At 41.0% G+C, this 26,366-nt stretch overlaps 1 protein-coding gene across 2 annotated transcripts; it reads left to right on the forward strand.

Moving 5' to 3' along the window:
* The first annotated feature begins 1,363 nt into the window (after positions 1-1,363).
* LOC143040966 (IQ motif and ubiquitin-like domain-containing protein) lies at positions 1,364-26,366 on the forward strand. 2 transcript variants are annotated; one of them, XR_012967764.1, is made up of 11 exons: positions 1,364-1,791; positions 3,126-3,308; positions 7,195-7,372; positions 11,443-11,589; positions 11,729-11,913; positions 14,046-14,180; positions 14,698-14,946; positions 15,485-15,649; positions 17,828-18,001; positions 18,522-18,736; positions 25,983-26,366. XR_012967764.1 is itself a non-coding variant. In XM_076212405.1 (10 exons), exons 1-10 carry the CDS (start codon positions 1,387-1,389, stop codon positions 18,606-18,608), a joined length of 1,908 nt encoding a protein of 635 aa, XP_076068520.1. In that variant the 5' UTR covers positions 1,364-1,386; the 3' UTR covers positions 18,609-22,387. The 2 variants fall into 2 exon arrangements, 1 of the variants encoding a protein (XP_076068520.1); XM_076212405.1 differs by lacking the exon at positions 25,983-26,366 and having other exon boundaries at positions 18,522-22,387.

The raw sequence follows: 26,366 nt of genomic DNA on the forward strand, positions 1-26,366 counted from the left end.
TCTCTCTTGCAGGAAATCAACCATTCTCGAGTGTGTGTTTATATATATATATATATATATATATATATATATATATATATATATATATATATATGTGTGTGTGTGTGTGTGTGTATATATATATATATATATATATATATATATAATATTCATTTTTATACACACACACACACACACACACATAGATCGGACCTACGAGCTCTGAGCTCTCTTCCAGGAGGGAAATAGCTGTCGATCACGAGTCCAACACGTGATCCAAAGACCAAGTGAATACACACACACACACACACACACACACACACACACACACACACACACACACACACACACACACATATATATATATATATATATATATATATATATATATATATATATATATATATGCTTAAAAGTGGCAGTTTGCCGACAAATAAAGGCTCCGTCCTCATATGGTGTTTATCTGTCAATGTATATATATATACAGTATATAATATACATATGTATACACACATACACACACACACACACACACACACATATATATATATATCTGAAGATAATCGCCTGTAACGGCGTATGTCAACCCATATAATTCCCGACAGTTGCCCTGGGATTCGAACAGAGGTCTTACGTAACGCTAGGCCAGAGCTCTACCGACTGAGCAAATGGAACTTAAAAGTGTCTCCATTAGAATTCGATTTCAAAATTTCCTACAATGTTTCGGTCTTCGTTGGTCAAGGAACGAAGTAGATCTAAAACCGTTGATAGTTTTCTCGAAACGTCTTATGGCCACCAATAGGCCATCTTTGGTAATATCTTGCGGTGACTAAAAGTATCCTTGGTTGACATGGCTATTTATATGGTTCATGCTGACACTGGGGGAGGAAACGATCTAGGAGGTAACCCTTGGCGAGGTAACTTTGTGTGATATGTCCATGAGGGGAAGCTCGGTGGGTTGTTGGGAAAGGTAACACTTGGGGAGGTAACTCTACAGGCAATCTTTGTCTAGTGTGTCCACAAGGTGGAGCTTCGTGGTGTGTTGTTTGTCGTGTTTGTCTAATTTATTCACGTGATGGAGCTCCGTGTGATGCTGCTTGAGATCTTGCCAAGGGGAGAGGGGATTCGGTCAGCACACGGAGCTCCACCACGTGAATAAACAGCACACCACTGAGCTCTACCTATTGAAAACACAACACAAAGATTGTCTGCAGAGTTACCTCCCCAAGTGTTTCCAGATTTGTTGGACTCAGGGTGTCCAGTCATTGAAAATCGAGGTAACAACATTTACAACTTACATGGAGGAAAAATGATAAGGAGAAACATTACTCTTGGTTGATGGGCCTTCTTTCCTTACGTCTTATTCACTGAAACACAGAAAACCATTCAAAACTGTTACAGGAAACGATGTCGTTGGATGGTGAAGCAACGAGTGAGGAGGAGGTGAGAGGCGTGGGGGAGAGCGACAACGAAGAAGCCGAGATGGATGAGGATGAGAAGAGACAGAACAGCAGCCACAAGAGGACAAACGACCACGACAAGCACAACGAGAGCAAGAAGCCGAGCAACGACCTGGAGGCGTCTCTCATCATCAGCGACTGGGACGAAGACGCCACTCATAAGGGATCCAACACCCTCGAGTCCACAATAAGTCCAGCGCATCAGGGTGTACATGAATCTGTCAGTGAGTGTCAGAAGGATGTCAACGACAGATCGAATGAAAGTGCCAAATTATTAGGCGCAGAAAGTACTGGGCATGTATGGCAGGGGGAGGAGACAGAACCTTGGAAAAGCAATCACTCTTCCAATCAGGTAAGGTTAACAGGATATAGGTCTATTTGTCTGCCAAGGATCTATCCACTATGCGGGCCCTCTTCTCACCAAGGCCTACCTTTCTCTCCCTCCCTCGCCGCCCCCCCCTCTCTCTCTCTCTTTCTCTCTCTCTCTCTCAAAGGATTACAAAGGCGGAGCATGCCGACAGGAGACCTTTTGATCCATATCTAGGTCGGATGCGAAAAAAAAATCATATTAATAATAAAATAATAAATAAAAACTATGATAATGTAAATAACAAATAAAATACATAAATAAATGCATAGGTATAGTTAAATAATAAACAAACAGGTAAATAGTAAATAATAATAAATTGACATATAACTAATAATAAATAAAAATCAGACAGACAAATGATAACAAAACAAAAACAAATAATATAAGATAAATTATAATCATTACAGCATCTTACTTAGGTATTTATCTAAATGATTCTTAAAGCTTTGAACTGAACTACATTGCACTACCTGTGCAGGAAGTTTATTCCATTCATTAACTACACGGTTGGCAAAGTTGTTTCTACCTACTTCCAAATTGAATCTATTTCCGGACAGTTTGAGACCATTGTTTCTTGTCTGATTCTCATTCAATGTAAAAATTTTGTCACTTTTGATGTTGTCAATTCCCTTTAGAATTTTAAAGACCTGTATCAAGTCACCTCTGAGTCTACGCTTTTTTAGGGAAAACAGATTCATATGTTTTAGTCGATTTTCGTATGATTTATTTCTCTCTCTCTCTCTCTCCCCCCCCCCCTCTCTCTCTCTCTCTCTCCCTCTCTCTCTCCCTTTCTCTCTCTCTCTCTCTCTCTCTCTCTCTCTCTCTCTCTCTCTCTCTCTCTCTCTCTCTCTCTCTCTCTCTCTCTCTCCCCTCTGTGTGTGTGTGTGTGTGTGCTCTCTCTCTTTCTCTCTCTCTCTCTCTCTCTCTCTCTCTCTCTCTCTCCCCTCTGTGTGTGTGTGTGTGTGTGTTTGTGTATGTGTGTATCTGTGTGTGCTTCTCTCTCTCTCTCTCTCTCTCTCTCTCTCTCTCTCTCTCTCTCTCTCTCTCTCTCTCTCTCTGTCTCCTGTTGATCAGCATGCATTTAGTTTACGGAATTGGTAACGCTCGTACGTAACATTAGGCTCCAGGAGATACTTTCCGCCACATGAATGTATTCTGTTTGCATAATTAGTAGTGCACATGTTCCACTGTAACTCACGTTAAATTATGTTCCAGGAAGTACTTATCAAGTAGACATAAACACTACCTTTGTAACATGATGCTTCCTTTTCGTCATTTTCTTACTCCTTTCACTTTTCTTTTATCCCTTATTGCAGGTTGGCGTGGGCGTTGTAGGATCGCGGCGTGAGGATGTGGTCACTGTGAAACTTGAGGCGGAAGTCAGGGCCGGGGTAAGGAACGAGGGCGTTCTGACCCGAGCCTGGGAGTTGAACGCACCGCTCGGGCAACTCCGCCGCATCGTCAGCACCACTACGAAAGTTCCTCTACCCTTCGTCCAGGTCAGAGGTCATTGTACAGGAAGTTCTTCGTGCCTGTAAAGACTTATAAAACAGTTTAGATACTATATTTTGAAGACATGATCATAGGGCAGGAAGACGAAGGGATGGAGGGAAGGAAACGCAAAACTCTGGAAGAGCCTTTGGTAGGAGAGTAACACACCACTATCGTCGATCGGTTTAAAATTAGGTCTTCCTCAATAGTTGGTCTTACGATTTGCAGCTGGCGGTGTCTGGGCTCTGGCTCCTACCTCCGGGTTGGTCCTGTTATCCGATAGGAAACTGTAGCCGTGCCCTGTGGTTTGGCGTCTCGCCATTGGAATGTCTGAGTTGTATTGTCAAGTGACCTGTCCACGCGATGTGATTTGGTTAGGCGGATTCTATCGGTGGTCAGTTCCGCGCCTCCTGTGTTGTCCTTATTACATATCTTCATCTCTGGTTTATATCCATATACAAGATTATCCAGACCAAGGTAAAACGAATACTATAAGGTACGTTAGCGGGGGGGGGGGGAGTGAGGGAGAACCAGAAAACCTCTCCACTGTGCAGGTAGATGATGACGTCAACGGAAATATCGAGACCAGGGTTCCGCGGGTCGAGAGCTGTCAGTCACTCACACACCAGTGTGGTGAGCGAAGCTCCATCTTCTGATTAAAGGGGTAGCTAAGGTAGACAAATAACATATAAAAATGCCAACAGTTTGTGTAGTGCAGAAATGCAATGCCGTTAGACTGAAAGGTGATAAAAATATACATTTCTTTTCACTACCCAAAGATAACTTAGAAAGAAGTGGATTGAATTATGTGGCACACACAATACTCGGTCATTTGGATATGTATGCAGCCGTCATTTTGAAAGTAACTATTTATTAGCAACATTTCCTGAAATTTTCATTCAATTGCAAATAAACAGACTAAAGAATGCGGTTAAAACATGACTGAGCTTGGTGGAGATAAAGGTCTACATATAAAATCTACGCCCCACGCAAATCCAAAATGTAATATAATAAAAACCATATGATGCTTTTATGTGTCATTACTACTGGGTTTCTGCCCTATACAGTGCTGTTGGCACAATCACTCCTCCATACAGTCTCCTCTTCGCATCCATTCCCAAATGTCTATTCCTCATTACACTCTTTAATCCACCAAGGCATTTACTCGCTTCTCTCAATCTACATTCTACCTCCACCTTCACTCCACCTTTTCCTGCTACACTTGCACCCAAGTATCTAAAACTATCCACTTCCTCCAGTCGCTCTCTCTTAATGTTCACTTCCAGTCTACTGCCACTTTCACCCCTTGTACATCTCATCACCTTACTTTTACCCACATTTATCTTTAGCTTTCTTCTATCACATACTCTCCCAAACTCTGCCACCAGCTTCCTCAATCCCTCCTCCGATCCTGCCACAAGCGCAGTGTCGTCCGCAAACAACAGCTGGCTCACCTCCCACTTTTCTCCATTTTCTTTAACCATCTCCAATCCCTGACCCACTACCCTTGCATTCACCTCTCGCACCACCCCATCCATGTATAAGTTGAACAGCCAGGGCGACATAACGCATCCTTGACGAAGTCCCACCTTTACCTCAAACCACTCACTCTCTCCATTTCCAATCCTGACACAAGCTCTACTACTCTCATAAAAACTCTTGACAGCTCCCAAAAGCTTTCCTCCTATCCCATAAATCTGCATAACCTCCCACAGTGCCATTCTGTCTACCCTATCATAAGCCTTTTCCAGATCCATAAAAGCCCAAAAAACATCCTTCCCCTTTCCTATAGCTTTCTCACATATCTGTCTTACCACAAAGATCTGATCTACACAACCTCTACCTGTCCTAAATCCACACTGTTCCTCACCAATTACTCCTTCTGTTCCTCTCCTAATCCTCTCAATCAAGATCCTCCCATAAGCCTTCCCAACTACACTTAACAAGCTAATCCATCTGAAACTACTACATTCACACTTGTCCCCTTTTCCCTTGTAAAGAGGAACTATACAGGCACTCCTCCAGTCCTCCGGTACTCTACCCTCTCTCCAGCAAACATTAAATAACCTCACCAACCAGTCCATCATCACTTGACCTCCCTTTTTCAGACATTCTGCATGGCAGCACTGTATGGGGCAGAAACGTGGAACATAAGAGAAGAAGAGAGAAGGAGTTTGAATGTGTTTGAGATGAGGTGTCTTAGAAGTATGGTGGGGGTTACTAGGCTGGATAGAGTGAGAAATGAGGAGGTGAGGAGGAGAACAGGGGTGAAAAAGGAGCTGGGAGATAGGGTTGATGAAAGAATATTAGGATGGTTCGGACACATGGAAAGAATGAGTGAAGAAAGACTAGTAAAAGAGGTATGGAAGGCAGATGTGGAGGGAGTGAACATGAGGGGACGTCCTAGGATGAGGTGGATGGATGGGGTGAAGGGGGCTTTGGGGAAGAGGGGAATGTCTGTTGAGGAAGGAAGGGAGAGGACGGAAGACAGAGGTGAGTGGAGAATGGTTGTATATGGATGATGTTGTGATTGCATGAGGAGGAATGGGCGGAGGGTGGGGGGTGAGGTAGTATGTGTGAGCAAATTTTGACGCAGCCCGAAGGGATTTCTCCCCGTCCTCTCCTTATATGCAAGGGGGGACGGAGAGGGGGGGTCGCCGATTAAATGAAGCGGACTTGCTGTGGATGTGCTGTGTCTTGCGACACTGCTTCTGACCCAGGGCGGTGGGCAAGGTGCAGGGATGACCCGTCATCCAGGAGGTGCTCAGATGAGAGGGAGGGTGGGAGGAGTGTGGAGTGTATTTAGGGATGAAATGGGTGGGAGTGTTTTTATGCCTTTCCCTTTTTGGCTACCTCCCTTGAAAGGGGGAAAAAGCCTTGGTATATGTATGTATGTACTACTGGGTTTATATTCAGCTAGTTTGTGTATATCAACAGTATGGTATCTTCCTCATCTACCTGGTCAACATATAAATTGACGTGTCATCCCATCTAATAACTCGTCATGTGAAAGCATGGAAAATATTTTTATAACTTTTCTGGCGGTCATATATCAGATACTGATATAATTTGAGGATAAGAAAGTGATATTGAGTAATTTCAATATTATGTGAACATCATAGTGTAATTTTAAAGTTTACCATACATACAGATGGTTTTCTTTAAAGTTTACATTTTCTTCCACCTCTCACTCTCTCCCCCTCTGGATTTCCTATGACGTCACGGTGGAGGTGCGCGGAGGGGGGGGGGTGTTCAACGTACCTTATAGTATTCGTTTTACCTTGCTCCTCACGACTAAGCGCTGGTGGCGTAATCGATAGCGTGCAGGTCTCTTATTTGCTTAGTTGTGGGATCGAACCTCATATCCCTCTCCAATTCCCAGCAATGACTGTTACCAACCCCAATAGTCCAAGGGGTATAATAGGGTAAAAGTGACGACTTTGGCTGCATACTGCTCTGCGCCTCGTGGCGTAGGCTCATCACCACCTAACAATACAAATCAGAGATACGAAGATGCCATGTGGGCATCGCAGGTAACGGCTCTGATCACCGGTGGACTCCGCCCACCTGATCCGCAGCATGCTCAGGTTCTGAGACATGACAACATAGGGACCGACCTGTTATAGTTCAATAGGTCGGACAAATCCTTTAACTGACCAATGGCGGGAAAACAACCCACGGGGAATGACAGTAATTTGAAATCAGAGGACAGCACCAATCAAGAGGCAGAGGAGAACCCAGACATTGTCACTAGGTGAAGTCGATGACTGGTGAATGTTAGATATAAGATGAAACAAGACAAGCGATGTGTTGTTATTCTCCTGATAAAGGTTTCTCCCTTCTTCTTCTTCAGCGCATTGCCCAGTAACTCTGCTTCTATGTAATACATTTCAGCTGGTTTTAGATGACATAGTATTAAATGATGAGATTACCTTAACGCAACTGGACATAGTTGCCAATGCAACAGTCCACATGTGTGTCCGATCAACAAGTCCGGGGTACCCACTGGTGCTGCCACCTAGCACACCACCTCCGCCAACGCCCGATGTTATCACGGTTACCCTGATGGACAGTAAGTAGCTCTTTGTTACAGTAACCCCAAGTAAACTCCAGGTCATTTCCCTCGGCGTATTTGCTTAATATATCATGTGGCAGATAATACAAGTAGTTCCACTTCGCACCGTTCATGTCAGTTCACTTTTGTATTCTTCAGTCGATTTTTTTTTCTTTCTTTAGATTTCACCGTGGTACTAAGGAAAAGGTTTAAAATGGTGACATTTGTGTGCTGTATATAAGAGGATATAAACATGGTATACGATTTAGGTTTTGGTGGAATTGTCTTGTAGAACCATGTGACTGATGATGTTATGTTTTTGTAGAATAAGTTATACCCGTTGCACTGAGAACTGGCCGTTAGGGCGGAGCACTGGGAGTTCCCCTGTGGTGCCACATCTAATTATTTCATAATTTTATTTTATTTTATAATTCTATTTTATGATTTTATAATGTTGCCACATATGATTATATTATAATTTTTGTCACACACCACCACTGAGGTAAAAATCAAAGCAATGTTTTCTATGCAAAGGTTTCGTTTCTTCGAGTCTAGACATGGCATATGGAAAAGAGAGAGCGACGTTGCCGCTACATCTAATCTCTGGCCCCGCCCCCCTCACACTGCATTCAGAAAACATTGCATCCACACGCACGTTCTCGCCATGGATGCCCATGTGTGGCAACACCGGGAAATCTCCTAGCCCCGCCTTATCGGCCATTTCTCCTTGCGCTGACTATAGCTTGTAATGGAAAAATGTACCATAAAGATAAAGCTACTTAAAAGGTTGCATAAGTAAGGCACTTCATAGATACTTTATTCTAGTATACTAGGATCAAGCGGATGGGTTTATATATGCATATGAGTGGAATAATGTGGCATTGTATACAGAGGTAACTACATAATTAATCTGATTAGACAAGTTCAGCTTTGTGAAAGATGATCTGTTTGCGTTTGGTTGTTAAGAACATAAGAACATAAGAAATAAAGGAGACTGCAAAAGACCATAAGGCCTACACTAGGCAGCTCCGTATCCATCACCACCTGTCATCCCCATCCATAAAGTTGTCTAATCGTTTTTTAAAACAACTGATAGTTTCAGCGCTTACTACATGGTTACTAAGTTTATTCCATTCATCGACCACCCTATTAGTAAACCAATTCTTGCCTATTTCCTTCTTAAATCTAAATTTGTCCAGTTTGTACCCATTACTGCGAGTCCTGCCCTGTTGTTTTATTATGATGACTTGTTTGCATCACCCTTGTTATAGCCTTTGATCCACTTGAACACTTCTATTAGATCACCCCGCACTCTGCGTCTTTCCAGAGAGTGTAAGTTTAGGTGCCTAAGCCTCTCTTCGTAAGGCAAATTTCCGAGTCCTTGTATCATTTTGGTCATTCTTCTCTGTACTGATTCTAGTGAATTGATGTCCATTCTGTAGGACGGAGACCAAAACTGTACCGCATAGTCAAGGATGGGTCTAACTATTGCTAGATAGAGTTTAATAATTACCTCTGCATTTCTATTCGTTACCGTCCTAGCAATGAAGTCTAATGCTCTGTTAGCTTTATTTCTGGCGCTAATGTACTGCTTTCCGCTTTTAAGGTCCGGATTCACCAGAACTCCCAATTCCCCCTCGCACTCAGATTGTTCTAAAAACGTGTTATCTAAGCTGTATCTATTTTCGGGGTTGTGTAGCCCTACGTTTAACACGCTACACTTAGAGATATTGAAGTTCATTTGCCACTTCACCGACCATGTTAACAGCTTATTAAGGTCATCCTGCAGAATCTGGGCGTCGTCTCCTGACCTAATTAGGCGTCCTATTTTAGTGTCGTCCGCAAACTTACTAACATCACTATTTAACCCTTCGTCTAAGTCGTTTATATACATAATGAACAACAAGGGACCCAAAACCGAGCCCTGGGGAACCCCGCTAGTAACATTGCCCCACCTAGATTTTATTCCATTTATGGTGACCCGTTGCTTTCTGTTACTAATCCAAGCTCTAATCCATTCTAACACTTTTCCTCCTATGCCATGGGCTTTGATTTTATTTAGTAGTCTCTGGTGTGGCACTTTGTCGAACGCTTTGCTAAAGTCAAGGTAAATAACATCGTAATTTTTCATTGTTGTCTGCCGCCTTATATACCTAAGTGTAAAAGGATAGAAGATTAGTCACACATGACTTACCCTTGGAGAAACCATGCTGTCAAACACGAATTAAATTATGCCCTTCAATGTGTTCTCTGAGTCTATATATTATTATTGATTCAAGCATTTTTCCTATAACCGATGTCAAACTGATTGGCCTGTAGTTGCATATAGACAATCTATCTCCCTTCTTAAAAGCAGGAACAACGTTTGCCTGCCTCCAAGCAGTAGGAACAGAACCAGTGTCTACCGATTTATTGAATATTTCTGTTAACTGGTCACAGATTTCAAATTTACACTCTTTAAGCATTCTTGGAAAAATTTCGTCTGGACCCGGAGATTTTGTAGCTTTAAGTCTGTCAATCTGCTTGACTACTTCCTCTTTACTAATGCTGATATTAGTTACACTACTTTCTTCATCCCCTCTGAAAATCGGATCGCAGTCAGGTACTTTATCTAACCTCTCATCAGTAAATAACGATAGAAAATAATTGTTAAACTCCTCACTCATTTTTTTCTTCCGATTAAATCATGACATTTTCATCGTTTTTAATTGGTCCTATTCTTTCTTTATTTTTTGTTCTATAGAGGTGAAAGAAACCCTTTGGGTTGGATTTTGCTTGACTGGCAACCTTGATTTCATAATTACGTTTCGCTGAACGTGTATTCCTTTTAACCAGCTTTGCCATTTCGTTATATCTTGATCTAAGGTGTGATTCCCCGTTTTTCATTTTTACGTAAAGTCCTCTTTTCATTCCGATCTCATGTTTCAATCTGTCCGTCAATCATTTGGGAGTATTACTATTTTTCCGTATTGACTTTAGGGGGATAAATGTATTATGTGTATTAATAATTAGATCAGTTAGATTGTTATACATGTCATTTAGATTACTGACCTGATGTGTGGAGATGGCGTCATTCCTGCGGATCGATTGGTCTCGGTGACTGGTTGATTTAGTGGACTTGCTCTATTTTCATTGCGTTCTTGTGATCTGGTAGAGTATAATTGTGCCCCCAGCCCTCGGACCGAGAGGGACGGTTATTTCAATCGTCTTTCTGGGATTGAGCCCTGGAATGGCAGCTGTAATCATATGTTGTAATCGAATCAATAACCTGGTGTTGTAAAATAATTTGCAATTAATGTACCTTGGTAAGAGACAGCGAGCGATAGACCACTCTGCTAGACTTCCCACTCCTCCCAAAATTCTGTCTTTTCGACTCGCTATGGGAAGAAAATCCCACAAGGGGTCCCACATCCTGATGTCAGAGGGAAGGGGACCTTGAGCTGACCCCACTGGGGCAAATGGTTGCGACAGTTGCATAGTGTCATACACCAAGAAGTCGATTCTCGTAGGGAACCACAGGCATGAGATGGTTGTTACATAGTGACTACTCTTAAGGGCCATTTACACGGTCGAACAGTTTGACAAACCCGGTTTGTCAGGCAAGTATTTGAAGTGATGTTTGACCGTGTGAATGGGGTATTTGGTCGCCAAACACGTTTGTCGAACGTGTTTGACAATCAAATACCCAATTCACACGGTCAAACATCACTTCAAACACTTGTTTGACAAACCGGGTTTGTCAAACAGTTTGACCGTCTAAATGCCCCTTTAGTCAAAGCTTGAAAGTGTCCCCTTTAATACGATGACGCCTACGTAGGCGTCACGAGGCGCAAGTGAGTATATGAGGATGCCAGCATCGGTTTTCCGATTAAATTTATTTTGTAGTTGTAGCTGAAAGACCTCCGTTTTCTGTGAACAGGCTTGATCACTTTTTTCATTGGTTACAAACATTCTGGATTAAAGAGAACAAGTATAACAACTGTAACCTCATATTTTATAATGTGCGTATATTGTGATGCATCATCGTGTATCAGGCAGCTAATGTGCGCGCGAATATTTGACTCGCGTTGACGAGGTTAATGCTTCAGGTGACGGAACGGTGCGGGAGGTGGTGGTGGAGGTGGTGTGGAGCAAGGGGTGCAAGGATTGGCTGGGTGGATATCGGCACCGAACGTCTGGGAAGCACTACCACCATGCAGCTACACAGACCCAGTCAGGTCGTGCACAGAAACCAGGTGAGTACGTGGGGGTTCTCTGTCGAACTTTTTGGAGTCAAGAGTGAACACATCAACAACAGTGTTTTTGCAGGCGTAAACAATAAGTATTTAGGCTTGATTTCATGTATTAAGTGAAATTTTTTTTCCTTGATATAAGGACCTGAGTCAGTCTCACGAGGGATACAAACATACAGTGAACGGAGTTTGGGTGTCCAAACAAATATTGAAGCTGCCACGCAGACATCTGACCTATATCCCCTTGTGATGACGCCACATGCCCCTGTAGTCACGCCCACACCACCCAAGGAAGACACTCCTAACAATATTTCTCTTGGAGAGGAAGTAAGTAATGTTACCTCGTTAATGAGGCGTCCGGCAGGGAGGTAATTTTGGTCTAATTTGTTTGTTTGCGAACAACATTGCGACGATACAAATTGATCATTTGGCATAAAAGTCTCAGAAAAGGTGATCAGTAGTCTCAATATCGACCAAATGAATTTTGAGATAATTTGGATCAAGGTCAAAATTAAGATAACCGAAAATGTGGACCAATGGTTTAAAAAGTTACTTTATTTCAAACTAAGACGAATGTAATATCATTGTTATAATCCTGTCCAAAAGAAGAATGAAAATACATAGTTTTGAAGAGCGGGTAGGTAAAAAAAAAAAAAAAAAAAAAAAAAAAAAAAAAAAAAAAAAAAAAAAAAAAAAAAAAAAAAAAAAAAAAAAAAAAAAAGTGTGTGTGTGTGTGTTGTCAAAAACATTGCTCCCGGGTGAGGATTATTGTGCCTGACATCACTTTCATAATCTTTTGACCTTTGCTATGTGATGACTTGTTTGTGCCTGGTGTACTCTAGTGTGCACTTTACCTTATGTGCAAAGATCATGCTGGCTAAGACAGAGAGTGCCACTGGAATAGAACACATCGTGAGCAACTCAAAATGCGAATGTAAATGCAAACGATAAGGTATCAGGGACTTTATATTGTTTTAGCGAATAGTAAGGCATTTTACTCTAACTGTGACAGATTAGCGCAGTTCGTAAGTTTCCTCGCGATCCCCTCCATGGCCTGACTCACAAACACTTGCGAGAGATCCCGAGTTCAAATTACCTTCGGGAGGTGGACGGGGATGAAAACGTTGTTGTTGGTGGTAAGCCTTAATACATACGTACGTTTGCGCCCTGTCAGGATCCCCTGATGCCTCATTCAGACATCACATACACAAACGAAGCGAGTCTAGTACATTCCTACCACACGAACACTTGCCTTCTGCTCTGCCTCTTGCGTGACAGAAGAGAACGGCAGACCAGTGGCCCCTCCTCTAGGGTTTCCCCTAACGTCTCCCAACAGAGGTAAGGGGCTGTTTACAGTGTAGTGTGATAGGAGGCAAGAGGCTAACAAGTCACCTCATATAATTTTATGGACGTCGCGTGCAGGACTCGAACCTACCGCTCAGGGGCCGTTAAGACAACTGTGCAGTGCTTTAACCCTCTCGACTACTGAGACTTAAAAGTCTCGGAACTCGGAACCATACTGATTCCCGAGATTAGGAAAGATCACTCTCTGCGACCCCATTTCCTTTTTCACCCAAGACCCAAGTCCACCCGTAGGAGGGGGTAAAGACCGGAACAAGTCCCTTTCACGCTTCGCCATTGTAACTACGTGAGAAATTCGCTAGTGGACAGCGACATCAATTATCTGATTGATGTCGCTGTCTACTAGCGAATTTTTTATGAAGTCAACCTATGTTGAAACGTGGGAAACACGAACATGCTCCTGTCAAAGCTCAATGTCATGCTTAAAAGCTACTTTCTTACGTGACTAGAGACGTGTGTGTACTCGAATGTGTCATTTTCGGAAATCTTAAGATTTTGTCCTAAGTACTATTACGGCAAACATCTAGACCTGAGCCATGTCGCACTGGGACACTACAGATATCACACCTTCGGCCGTTGGGAAGTTATTCCTATATAATGTAAAATAGTTCCTTATAAAGTGGCTTTTGTGCACAAACTTGTATTTTAATGCAAGAATAACAATTAGGGATATATTTTGCACATATTATGTGGGCCATGTTTGGATGGTTAAGGGGGAATGAGATATTTTAGTAGGTACCATTACTTTAGATATATAGTATTACTATAGAAAAAAATAGAATGTCAATAAGTATATATATTTTTCCAATTTTCAGAGTTTTTATTATTCATGTCACATGTAAAGATTTTTTTAATGCATTATTAATCTTGATTTGGATCAGCTGAACTTTGATGGCAAAGGAAAGTCAAGTCGATAGCGATATTGCGAGCCTTTATAATTTCCTAATATTTCCCCAGAAAAGAATCTTCTGAGACGACAGGCCAAGAAATTAAAATGAAAAGGCTCATATCTGCATTTCCTTATCCAACAAAGTCCAACGTTGTAAGAATCAAATTTCATTGAATGCATTCCTTTGTATTCATATGTTTATTTGCAGAGAGCCTCCCTGCAGGAGAACACGAATCTCTGCACCACACAAAGTGACAATCACCAAGACGGTAAAAGAATAGATCCTCGGCCCTCCGACATCAGTCACCAAATAGCATCTACCAAAGAGCATCTACCAAAGATGGTAAACATGCCAAAGTTCAAGATAGTTAGCTTTAATGATGATAATAAGTTACTCATGGCGTCAACGTGATTTTATGGCGATCTTTACTTACCAAATGAACATTGTCTACATATTTCAAAGAGTGGGAAAAATGCCAAAACAAGTGAATTTGCCCAAATATATAACCGAACATAAACAAGACCAAAACAGGTAAATATATAAAAGTAAGAGTAATCAGAGTGGGCAGTGAAATTCTATTTGGATATATATTACTATAACGGCATTTGCATAAACACACATAATCATCTATCTAAAGCTATGTTTCTCATTATCTCTCAAGTACCTTTTCTTTTTTCACTTCCCATGGTATTTTGTTACTCTCGTTCTCAAAGTGATATTCCCTAATTTTGTCCTCCTTTCAATATCTTATCCTTTGTGTGTGTGTGTGGGGGAGGTTGTTCGTATTATAGTGTCTGTTTTCGTTCAGTCTTTCATTGGTTGTACATTTTCAACATACAAGTGTCCTTTTGCTCTGCAGGGCGAAGAGGTGAAGAGCAAGCAGAAGCGGCAGCACTTGTTGACATTTTCTGAACTGTACGAACGCCTTCAAGAATGGCACCGGAAGGAGGCCGCGCACATCAACAGCACTCTGGAGGGCCCTGAAAGAAAGCAAGCTCTGGTTGCACTCCTTGGCAAAGAGATCGAGCTGCTGCGATCTCTGGAAGCACAGAGAGCCGCTAGGTCAGCCAAGAGGAAAGAGAAGGCGACTGATCGCTTTCTGAAGGAGGTAAATTTTCTCCAAGTAATATCTGTATTTAGTTTGTGTACGGGAAAAAAGAGGTCCTTGTCTTTGTCGTCGTCAGCCGAACATGGTTTTATATTTATTGATAATTTTTAATCAAATTACTCATTCTTTTATGGTATTCCAAATGCATCAGTACAAGAGAAACAAATGCGACTCGATATCCTTCAGGCCCCTTTTCTTTTTAATTTTCCTTCCATGACATTTCACTACTCTCCCGTCCTAAGTAGTGAGATCTTTTCTCTCAGTTTTATCCTCTGATCTGAGCACAACATAATGCCACCTCTATTTCTTCTTTCTTCTAATTTACCTGAATGTATTATGAATTTACCTATGTTCATTTACTTCACTGGAATGTGCAAGGAAGGAACTACGATGGTTAGATCCTCTTTCTTTGTCGTCGCCATCGATCAAACTTAGCCTTATTTTCGTTTATGCTCATGTGTTATAACTTGTAAAAGCGCACATGAGCTTATACTGACTTGTAGGGTTCTATTCTGACGTTTACCTTCCATATCTGTAGGTAAGTCGAGCTCAGGTGTGGGATGTACGAGGTGGTGGTGGACATGTGACAGTAGAAACTCCGGCCACGGCGCCCACGCGGGAGCTGTCGGCCCTAGCAGCAGACTTGTTGCAAGACGCTGATCCTAAAGTGCGAGCTCACCAATTCATACGCATCTCCCACACGGTAAAGAATCTGATATTTTTTTGCTAAATTGTAATAAACAGGAATAGGAATGAAGCTGGGCTTATGGGTTCTTGTCTATGTATCTCCAATGACCAAATATTGTTTTGTTTAAGTTTTCTGCCTGGATTGTTTTTTCTTTTTCTTTTTATTCCAGTAGTTAATGTGAGAAACTGTTTCTTAACATCCTTCACGTATTCCATCTTAAGTTTCTTGTGACCTCACTGAAATTTTGATATGCACATGGCTATTAAAGATTTTTTTTCAGACCATCTACCATATTATCAAAGTAAAAAAAATCTAGTAAGGACTAGGTATATTTGCGTAGTAAGACTGAGTAGCACGTGTAGATGAACACTAGCAGGTTAGGATGTATGTCTACACGAATCTGCAACTTATATGAGACGCTTGAGAATTACTGAAAAAAAAGTGTCCGGGACTAATGACAAACAGCTGAAAGGGGTGGTCTTGCAAGATGGACGTCAAAGATAATCATCTCCCTGACACTCATCTTCAAAACATGTCAACACTCTCACCTCCATCTGAAGATAGCATCGAGCGGCACAATGTCTATCTGACAACCTCGTCTGTATTTCCTCCACTTTTTCGCGCAAAGTTGATAATCATTGATTGTTATAAACCAGTGATATAAAAACTGCCTAACACTAATGCAACAGACGATTGTACTTTGCAGTGCCCTGTGAAAGACTCCCTTATGATTTTTGGGGGTAATTTTGGACCCTTGCTCTGATTTGGCCAACATCTCAATAATAGGTCGAGGGGCATGAGGCCATCTGTAGATTTTACTTGAGCACCACTGAGGCTAAAGGTGCAGGCACCAGAGGCAGAAAGGCAAAAAGTCCACCCAGAGCCTCAAAGTTGACTGGGCCCCCACCCCACACATCCCCTTGGGTCCAGGTTCCTTGCATGTACCTCACGTTGCCCTGTGCACGACTCTCCCCATCGGGAAAGTTTGGGTAAAATTGGCCGAGCTGATGATTTTGGTCGAAATCTATGGGTTAACCAATGTATCATATTTTTAACCCAAAGGAGGATTAAGGCAGTGACGGAGTTTGGGAGGGTATGCAACAGGAGAAAGTTAAAGGCAATTGTGGTAAAAGTAAAATGATGGGATGTACAAGAGGAGAGGGTGGGAGCAAGTTGGAAGAAGTGGATAATTCTAAGTATTTGGGGTTGCATATGGCAAGAGATGGAGGAGTGGGAGGTGGAGATGAACTTCAGAGTAAGGGAAGCAAGTACATATCTTGAGGGATTGAAAAGTTTGATTAGAAATAGGCAGCTGGGAATTGATGCAAAGAGAAGATTATATGAAGGGATGATTATGTCTATGACACTGTTTAAGGCGGAGGCTTGGAATTTAAGAGAGGCAGAAAGGAGAAGTTTAGATGAGCTTCAGATGAAATGTCTAAGATATATGGTAGGGGATACAAGGTTGGATAGAGAAAGAAATGAGGAATAGATAGATAGACAGACTTTATTTGGCAATGAATCAATGTACATGAAGTGCAAATAATGACAAGAACACATAGTTCGGAATAATAATTGCAAATTGCCGAGGATAACACAAAAAGCATGTACGCTTATTTCCATTGTGAGAAAGGGAGTGGAGTTGGACAGAGAGCTGGCCACATGAAAATTGTGCTACATTTCTTCCCCAGCAGTATTATGTGCCAATAGTTACTTATTTGTAATTTACAGGATAAGAACTATAAATGAGTTACCATTCATTTGTCTTCATTTGTTAGAATTACCTTTACATTCATCTTTGGAAAACTATGACTAGTTACTTATTTGTAATTTATAGGATAAGAACTATAAATGAGTTACCATTCATTTGTCTTCATTTGTTAAAATTACCTTTACATTCATCTTTGGAAAACTATGACCGGAGACTCAAAAAATTATGCTTATCCATTTTACCTTCTGTTATTCTCCTTTCCTTTACCGTCTCTATGACCACCTCTTCATTGTAATATTGTCCCCATATAGTTTATGTGCTCTTGTCAGGTTTTTCACAAGGTCTGCTTTCTGTTATACTAAGTGCATTAGGATTACTTAGAAATGTCTCTAGAAGTGTTGACATTTATTTATTTGTGCCTAAAACCTGGTAAAAGTGTGTTAGACCATCTGAATTACCTTTAACTTTTACCTCATCTACAGGTTCAGACATTCCAACCATCATGTCATAACCCTGAGGACTGGCATCGCACTGCACAAGAGCTGGTGGATCTTAGCATTCGTGGAGTTGAACTTTCAGCATGTGGTACACCTGACTCACGCCTTCGTGGTTTGCGCATGCGCATCCATTCCCATCTACTTCACCTCTTGCGTATGGTATGCCCTCCATTTTATTTTCTCTGTATTTGCTCTTTAATCATGGGAATACTGAAACATGTACTTGTCTTGTGGGCAAAATGGTGTGAAGAAAAAGTGCACCTGTTGTCATCTTCTTTAAGTCTCCTGTAACACCATTACTAGGGCCTCTATTTTTTTTTGCCACTGGACAGTAGGAAGGCCTGGGATGGTTGGGGTCAGTAAGAATACCATCCACACACTCCCTGTGTGTATTAAGAGGCTTTACTAAAAAGGAAAGATAAAATGGGGATTTGTTACCTGGCAACCTCACTTTCCAAAAAGAAAAATGTGAAAAAAAAAAAATGCATGGGCAGCAATTTCACTACTATACAAAAAGAGTCCTAGATCTTTTTGTTTCACCACACAATATGTACACAACTTTAATACTAATTGCTTATGTGTTTCTTCCATTATGTATTTAGAATGTACTGGTGCTTAAGCCAACATATTCATAATTCACACTATGTTTGGCTATTACAATAATCCTTTTCTGTTGCAGGTACAGGGGCATAGTTCATCAGCTGTGATTAAAGTACGGAGTATTCGATCTGCCGGAGCTAAACCACTACTTGTTATTATAAAATAAGGCACCTTTAACAAACATGGTTTAGCAATAGGAATATCTATCCTCTTGGTGAAGGGAGTGAAGGTTAATTTCCCCAGGTATCCTCTAGTCATCTCATCTCCTTACTGAGAGGATAGTAGGTTCTCAAGGTAAGACTTATGGCACTTCCATCCCTCCCTCTGTTGGTTGTCAGGCCGGACGGCCCTTCACAGCTTTCACTATGCTTCTCCAAATGGTTCTATCCTCTACCAATTCTTTCCAGTCCTTTCTTGGTGCCACCCTCTCCACGTCATTCTTTACTCCATCCATCCATCTGTACCTGGGTCTCCTTACTGGTCATCTGCCCTCTACTTCTCCTTCCATCACCTTCTTTGGTAGTCTGTCTGCTTCCATTCGTACACAGTGTCCAGCCCACCTTGCTCTTCTTCCCCGTATTTCATCCTGGATGTACGGTTGCCGAGTCTGATCTTTAATTTCCCTGTTATATCTTCATCTCCATTTCCCTTCTTCTTCCATACAAGTACTAATATGTGACAAACTAGAGAAAAGGAAGCACTAGGGTGATGCATCACAATCTGTCCATATACCAAAGGTTTCTTCCCTCTCATAAAGGAGGTAGGCAGCCAAGGCTTGCACTCACCCCTAACCATCCTACACCCAAATGTTTCTTCTATCTTAGCTCCTTATGAATGAAGGATCATTCCTGTCTCCCACCCGATGTCCAGGTCAAAAGCAATGCAGCAAGAGAGATACATCCACAACAGGACCCCGCCATTTCATGGTACATCCCAACATGCATAAATAGGGTGGTGTCACAGCAGTGGAATGTGGACAACTAACCCCACACTGGTGTTGAATGTTGCATATAGTTCTGTCTGGACTGTGGTGTCTTCCAGGGTTGTTAGGACCCTGGCTTGGTCACAAAGAACTCCTAATTTTAGTTTTACTGTGGCTCAACTTTGACTTTTCAGATCAGAAATATAGAGAGCAGGACCCCTAATTTTATCACTTGAATCCACTTGGTTCCATTTTACAACATGCATGGGAAACACAACCGAATCCCATACTCCCACAGGGGGACCCAGAAGAGGTAGAGTTGGCAAATATTGTGTGGCTCTGGTCCATAAGGGTGCCCTCCATACATTCCCTAAAGTATTGTCTGCATGGTAACATGCAGCCAGTAACCCAGGCAATAGGTAGGGAGCTAAGAGATTTTAAAACGGGAAACAAGGAGTTGGAAGGATAAGGGATGGGTGTGGTGGCATGGATGTACTCGTATGGTTTGTCTGGCTATTTCTTTTATGAAGGGGAAAAAGCCTTTTGGCATGTAGATTATCACTATCATTACCACATTTTGGGTGACCTTACCATGGGCAGCTCTCCAGCTAGGTTGGGCTAAGGGGACCATGTGTGAGGGACCTTTTCTAGTTTTCTTTCCATGTGGGATGAGCAAGGTGGATTCATGCAGGCCACTGCCGAACTGTAGTGCCTCTTATCCCACTACAGAGAGACCACTTGGGTTGCACTACCATTCATATGGATTGCAGCATTCAGAGATCTCCCTTCTTCCAGGGGTCACATTCTCCTACTCACCATACACCATTAAAGGAGATCTTCTGAGTGTTAAGTGGAAGAATGAAGTTGTTAATTAGTGGAAGGGAAGTTTGATAGTGAGTGATTTTATTGTCATTTTCAATCTTTGTCTTACTCTTGGAAACCCTCACATGGGAGCACGTCCTGGAAAGCACCATTTGGAAATAGTGGGGCAGCAGATAGATTTCCTCTTCTAGATGTCTAGTCCCTAAGCCCTACCTAAAGATCCTGGTATCATTTTCTTAGTAAGGATGACCTCGAAACGAGATTCATGACAGGGACAGGATACCTGGAGAAGCTAAACTTCACTCGCCAACACAACACCTTGCATTCATTCATGCTTTTGACAGTTCAACAACCTTGGACTACTCAGAACAGTCAGTGCTACAAGACTTCTAGTATTCTAGATAACTCCACTTCCACTGTGGTTTCTTAAGCTGGTATCATCCATTGAACTTGCTGTGACATCACTGGGCTTGAACTTAATTAACCTGGAATGCAGATTAACAGCAGGTATCTTATAGCTGCTTTTATGTACTTCACTCTAGAGCAGTGGCTCTTAGCCTTTTGAAGTGCCCGTACCCCTTGATTATCTCAGAAAATTTTCTCGTACCCCCCATCCAATATAAGCACAATGCAAATATGTGAAAAGGATTGTTGATACAAACCTTGCTGAGAAATTATTAGATGTATTCAATTACTGAACAAAGGTATTCTTTTTATTTCAAATTAGAAATGTCAATCAGTAGGATACAATGAATGCACATCATGCTTTCTCATGGTAAATATACAGTACCATTGCACTGGCCATCATGTCTCGTACCCCCAGGATTAAGGTTTCGTAACCCTTGGGGGTACAGGTACCCCAGGTTAAGAACCACTGCTCTAGAGGAAATGGAGTATATGCTTTGGGAAAAATAAAAATACAACTACCAGCTCCAAATCACATTATTTGATCCTATGCTACTTGAGACCTCACTCTATGGTGCATACTGATGATGATTGTTGCCATAATAGTCTCTTAATTGGGGGATATTCATAGAAATATTGAAAATAACTTTTTATTTCAATATTTAACCAGATCATACATAAAGCTTTCCACCCTTTGGCCAAAAGTGGGATTGTTAGAAATAGCACATCTGTCGAAGCCTATAGGTATATTGTGTTTCATACAGTATAAACCTCATTTATTTTGTAGAAATATAGTCTTTTCAACCACAATATTTATGCTATTAATACTGACATTTTATTTCTAATAACATACTTGTACCAGCATATGAAGTACACAGTCAGTTTAACAGCTATCCTTCACTCCCACTAATGAGACATAAGGTGCATTGAAAATAGTGGGCATGCTTTCATATCACTGTTAACAAATGGCAATAATATACAATTGCTTCCACTTTTAGACTATGAATTTCAATTTGATGGATAAGTACAGGGGTGAGTCAATTCTTGTAAGTCATCATTACTTGCCTTACAATCTAAGGACCACGTCTTAGTACAAAACAGAACATTACCATAACAGCCATCCTGAGTCCACTGCTGAAAAAAGGCCTTTTTCATAGCATTCCACAATTCGCACCACTACGCCCATCTCTGTCACGCACTCCTGCAAACTTCTCTATCTCGTCTCGCTACCTTGTGTCTGGTCTTCCTCTTGTACGCTTCCCGTCTCGCGGCGTCCAGTTAGTAACACACTTGCTCCATCGCTTGTTAGTCGTTCGCGCTAACTTATCAACCCAATTCCACTTCCTCTCTTTTTCCGCCTCCTCAATACCTTTCAATCCAGTCTGCTCTCTCACCCAACTTACTCTCTTTCGGTCTCTCAGTGTTATTCCCACCATCTCACAATGAAAAATAATTCAGTGAAACATACGCCTAGAATTTATGTTTATGATGTCGCGATTCACATATGCAATGCATATTTCATAGTAAGTGTTCGGAGCTAATGTCCACAGAAATGGACTTTGCAAAATTAAGGCACTTGTATACTTGTACACAACGAAGCAGAAATATAATTATCTGTATTATGTTTTATCAGAATAAACCCTGTACATGGTGTATAACCATAGGGTAGATAAGTTGGTGAGGGTGTTTTGACAATGACCACCTCTTTGCTATGATTACAGATGTCACGCTCTTGTTATTCCTAATGCCAATTACAAAAACACACCTTGGATTTGCTTTTGCCTAAAGGAAGTCGATTTGTAGCTGTTTGTATATTTGTCATGTATATATATATATATATATATATATACATATGTGTGTATATATATATATATGTGTATATATATATATATATATATATATTATTGGAAAAGGATCTGTTTTCCTCATCCAAACAAATAATTCTTACTTTAGTTAAACTAATTCAAAAGAGAAAGTTCAATCTTACCTTCTTCTTGAATTTTAGATGTAATTAAAGAAAAGGCGGATTTTCGAGAGACCGGTTTTAACTCGGCCGAGTTATACTTACGTCCCTTTCGCCTTTTTAAGTTTATCCGTTATTTTCAATTGAGTAATCTTAAACTTTGTTTTAAAGAGAGGTTTCTCTTTATAGTTGGGAGTAATTGTTCCTCCGAAATTGATTATCTTGTAGTTTCAGTTGACACAAATTCTAAGCGTCTTAACTTGACGAGAACAAGTATTTGAATGAATCCGGTCGCAGGCCACACGCAATATCTATAATTTTCGCGACCATTGTTTACTTTTCACCGACCAGATTTTTCGGTATTTATTTCAAATGTTTAAATTTTTTCAATAGACTACAAATTATCAGTAGCAATTGATCATTAACATGATTAATTATTCAGATTTTATCCAATAATTTAAATATACATTTTATTAATGAAATTAAACTTCTAGAGTTCAATAAATGAGTTCAACATGACGTCACCTTTTACGTAATTTCTAATATACTCCAGACAAGAGATTGCATTTGTAACAAATGCAATGCAATGCAACGCAACCTTGTGTCCAAATCAATATAAATACAAATGATTCAATAAGATTTAAAGCCTCTAATCAATCTTTAATAGAACATTTTATTCTCACCCTTAGATAAGGGTGCAGTACTTAAACCACCACCTAAGCTCGTGTATCCTCACCCCAGAACCAGGGTGTAGCATTTTACCCAACACCTAATACCCAATTTATAATTTATAAATAATCAAGTTTATTTTTCATAAGTTCACGCTGCTTTAATGCAGCCTTTCTTTTTGGTTTGAGATCTCTATTATTTGCAGATGGAGCTTGAGGATTTGTTTGATTTGAGTTGTTTCCAGTATCTACCTCTGAAGGTTGTGATGGGTTTTGACTTCCAAGAGTGATATTTAATTCCATGGGATACAAATTCTTTATTGTATGGAAGGCAATTTCTCCATTATTTTGTTTCACTTTAACAATCCGAACCTTATTGTCATGCCCAATAATTATCTCTAATATTATTCCCATTAACCAAAAAGGTCTGGGTTTATTTGGATGTTTAATCAAAACTACATCTCCTTTCTTTATCTTGTCAGACCATTCTTTCTGGTAAAGATTTTTTGCATGATCCCTTAAACTCAGAAGATAGTCTTCATACCACAATCTTCTAAATTCCTCAAACATCTCATTCTGCTTGCAAAGTGCATTTTCAAGATTTTCCTGATTTTCATCATTAACCCAAATATCAGTTTCATCTTTGAACATCAATGAACCAATGTTGTTAAGTTTGAGGAATGAATTTGGAGTTATAAATTCAAATTCTTCTGAACTGGCTCTATAAGTGAGAGGCCTAGAATTAATGGCATTTTTTATGTTTGAAAGGGCAGTGAGAAACTCAAAATATGTTGATTTAGATCTTCCAATTGCCTTATACAGACAGTTTTTTACTGTTCTGATAAGACGTTCCCAGGCTGCTCCAACCCATGCTGAATATACTGGGATTCTTACATGTTTGATTTTGTTTTTTGAGAGTTCATCCAAAAATTCATTCGACTCGAGAGTTTTCTCTAATATGTCTCCACCTTTCACAAATGATCGGGCATTATCACTGTACAAGTTGGAATAGTATACTGATTACAAAATCTTTGAAAGGCCAGAATGAAATTCTTAGTTGACATGTCAGGCAACAACTCAAAATGGACAGCCCTGATATTAAGGCAAGTGAAAATCAATATAAAATATTTACTCAAAGCATTAGTATTATCTTTCCTCAAAAACACATGACCTGTATAATCAACTCCCACATGATTGAAAGGTCTGATCAGATTCATGTGCTGCTTAGGCATACTGGTTACTTTAGGGTAATTATAGGCAAGTGCATTATACTTCTGGCAAATTTTGCAGTCCTTAATTGAAGCTTTAACAGAAGATCTACCCTTTGGGATCCAGAATCCTTGGGACCTTAGGAAATTTAAGGTAGTACTGACTCCCATGTGTTGTACCTGAGCATGACAAAATCTGGTAAAAAGTACAGTGAAAAAGTGATTTTTTCCCAAAAGTACAGGATTGTGTACATTATAATCAAAATAAAGTGATTTGGAAATCCTTCCTCGTGATCTCAGGATGCTCTTTTCATCAAGAAACAAATTTAAATTCAATACTAAGGAAGGCACTTCTGAATTTTTAAAGATACTTGACTCGAGTAACCTCTTCGTCGGTAGTAGTGGTGATGAAGATGTCACCACTACTACCGACGAAGAGGTTCCTCACATGATTACTGCTCTTGAAGGTAATTCCAGCCTGACCTTCACCTGTGAACGCAGTGTAAAGGGTTGCCTCCCCTTCCTAGATGTGGACATCTCTAAACAAGAACAGGGCTTCAAGACTAAGGTTTACACTAAAGCCACCAACGTGGGCCGCTGCCTCAATGCCAAGGGAGAATGTCCTGTTTCATACAAGATATCCGTGATATCTTCCTATGTGAAGAGGGCCCTTACCCACTGTAGTAGCTGGACTGAGATCCACAGAGAACTCGACCGTATCCGCCAGCTCCTCACCAATAACGGCTATGCAGACCATCTCATCGAGAAAGTCATACAGAAAAAACTGGACCAGTTTGCAGACTCGACCCAGTTGCCCACCCCTCCCAAGGAGAAAATCACCGTTTACCACCATAATTCTTTTCATGATCGGTACCGCGAGGAGTGTGATGCCCTTAGGAATATCATCAAGAGAGGAGTCACCCCAACTAACAGAAATGCCATCATAGACTTGAGAATATTCTGCAAACCTAACCTCATTAGTTCCCTGATAATGAGGAATAGCACGGCGCCCAGGGCCCCGAGTGAGGCTACCACCAATGTTGTATACAAATTTTCATGTCAGGAGGGCCGCTGCGACGGCTCCAGCACATACATTGGCAGGACCTCCTCTACACTGCGACGTCGCCTACAATCCCATAGAAACCAGGGATCAATTTTCTATATTCTTTTGTAAACGAATGTGATAAAGTTATCAATGCTTATGATTTTATTTCGTGTTCTATTCCATGTCTGTAGTACATCAAATCCAAGCTATTGGCATATTTGGAAGTCATAATGGCAACTATTAGGAATGGTGATGATTATTTCGACAATCAAGTAAAGAGGGTATGGGACCATATTGGGCAATCCATTGGGGTTCTGGAGTCATCAAATTATAGAGTTGATATGAATATATTGTCACATGTGTATTATGAATTTGAATTATATATCAATCACCTACAATACACATCAGGGGTTGATGCCCATTTTCATGAAAACGAACCTACAAATAAACTTTTCCAATAAGTGTCCCGATGTTCGACACTATTAATTTCATTCCCATCTTCCGCAGTCCAACGGATTTTGACCAGAAATCGTCACGTCACCGATTTGGCCCAAACTTAGCCCAGAGGGGGAGAGTGGTGCACAGTGCACTGCAAGGTAGAACGGGAGAAACCTGGACCCAAGGGCATGTGCGTGGTGACCTGCCAAATTTGAGCCTTTTTCACATATCGCTTCTGGCGCCAATACCTTTGACCTGAGTGGTGTCCAAGTGCAATTAATCAGCACCTGGCCTGGTGGCCCTCCACCTGTGGGTCAGATGGTGTCCCAGTCGGAACAGGTCACCAAAATGACCCCAGAGAAAATCAAAGGGGATGTACAAACCACGATAACCACGTGGCGTGGAGCACAAGTGGTCGCCCACAGGGCTAGACCTGACGCGCCTGCGACCCTG

Source organism: Oratosquilla oratoria, chromosome 30 (genome assembly GCF_046742065.1).
Source record: "Oratosquilla oratoria isolate Oo_2021 chromosome 30, ASM4674206v1, whole genome shotgun sequence".
NCBI classification, from domain to species: Eukaryota; Metazoa; Arthropoda; class Malacostraca; order Stomatopoda; family Squillidae; genus Oratosquilla; species Oratosquilla oratoria.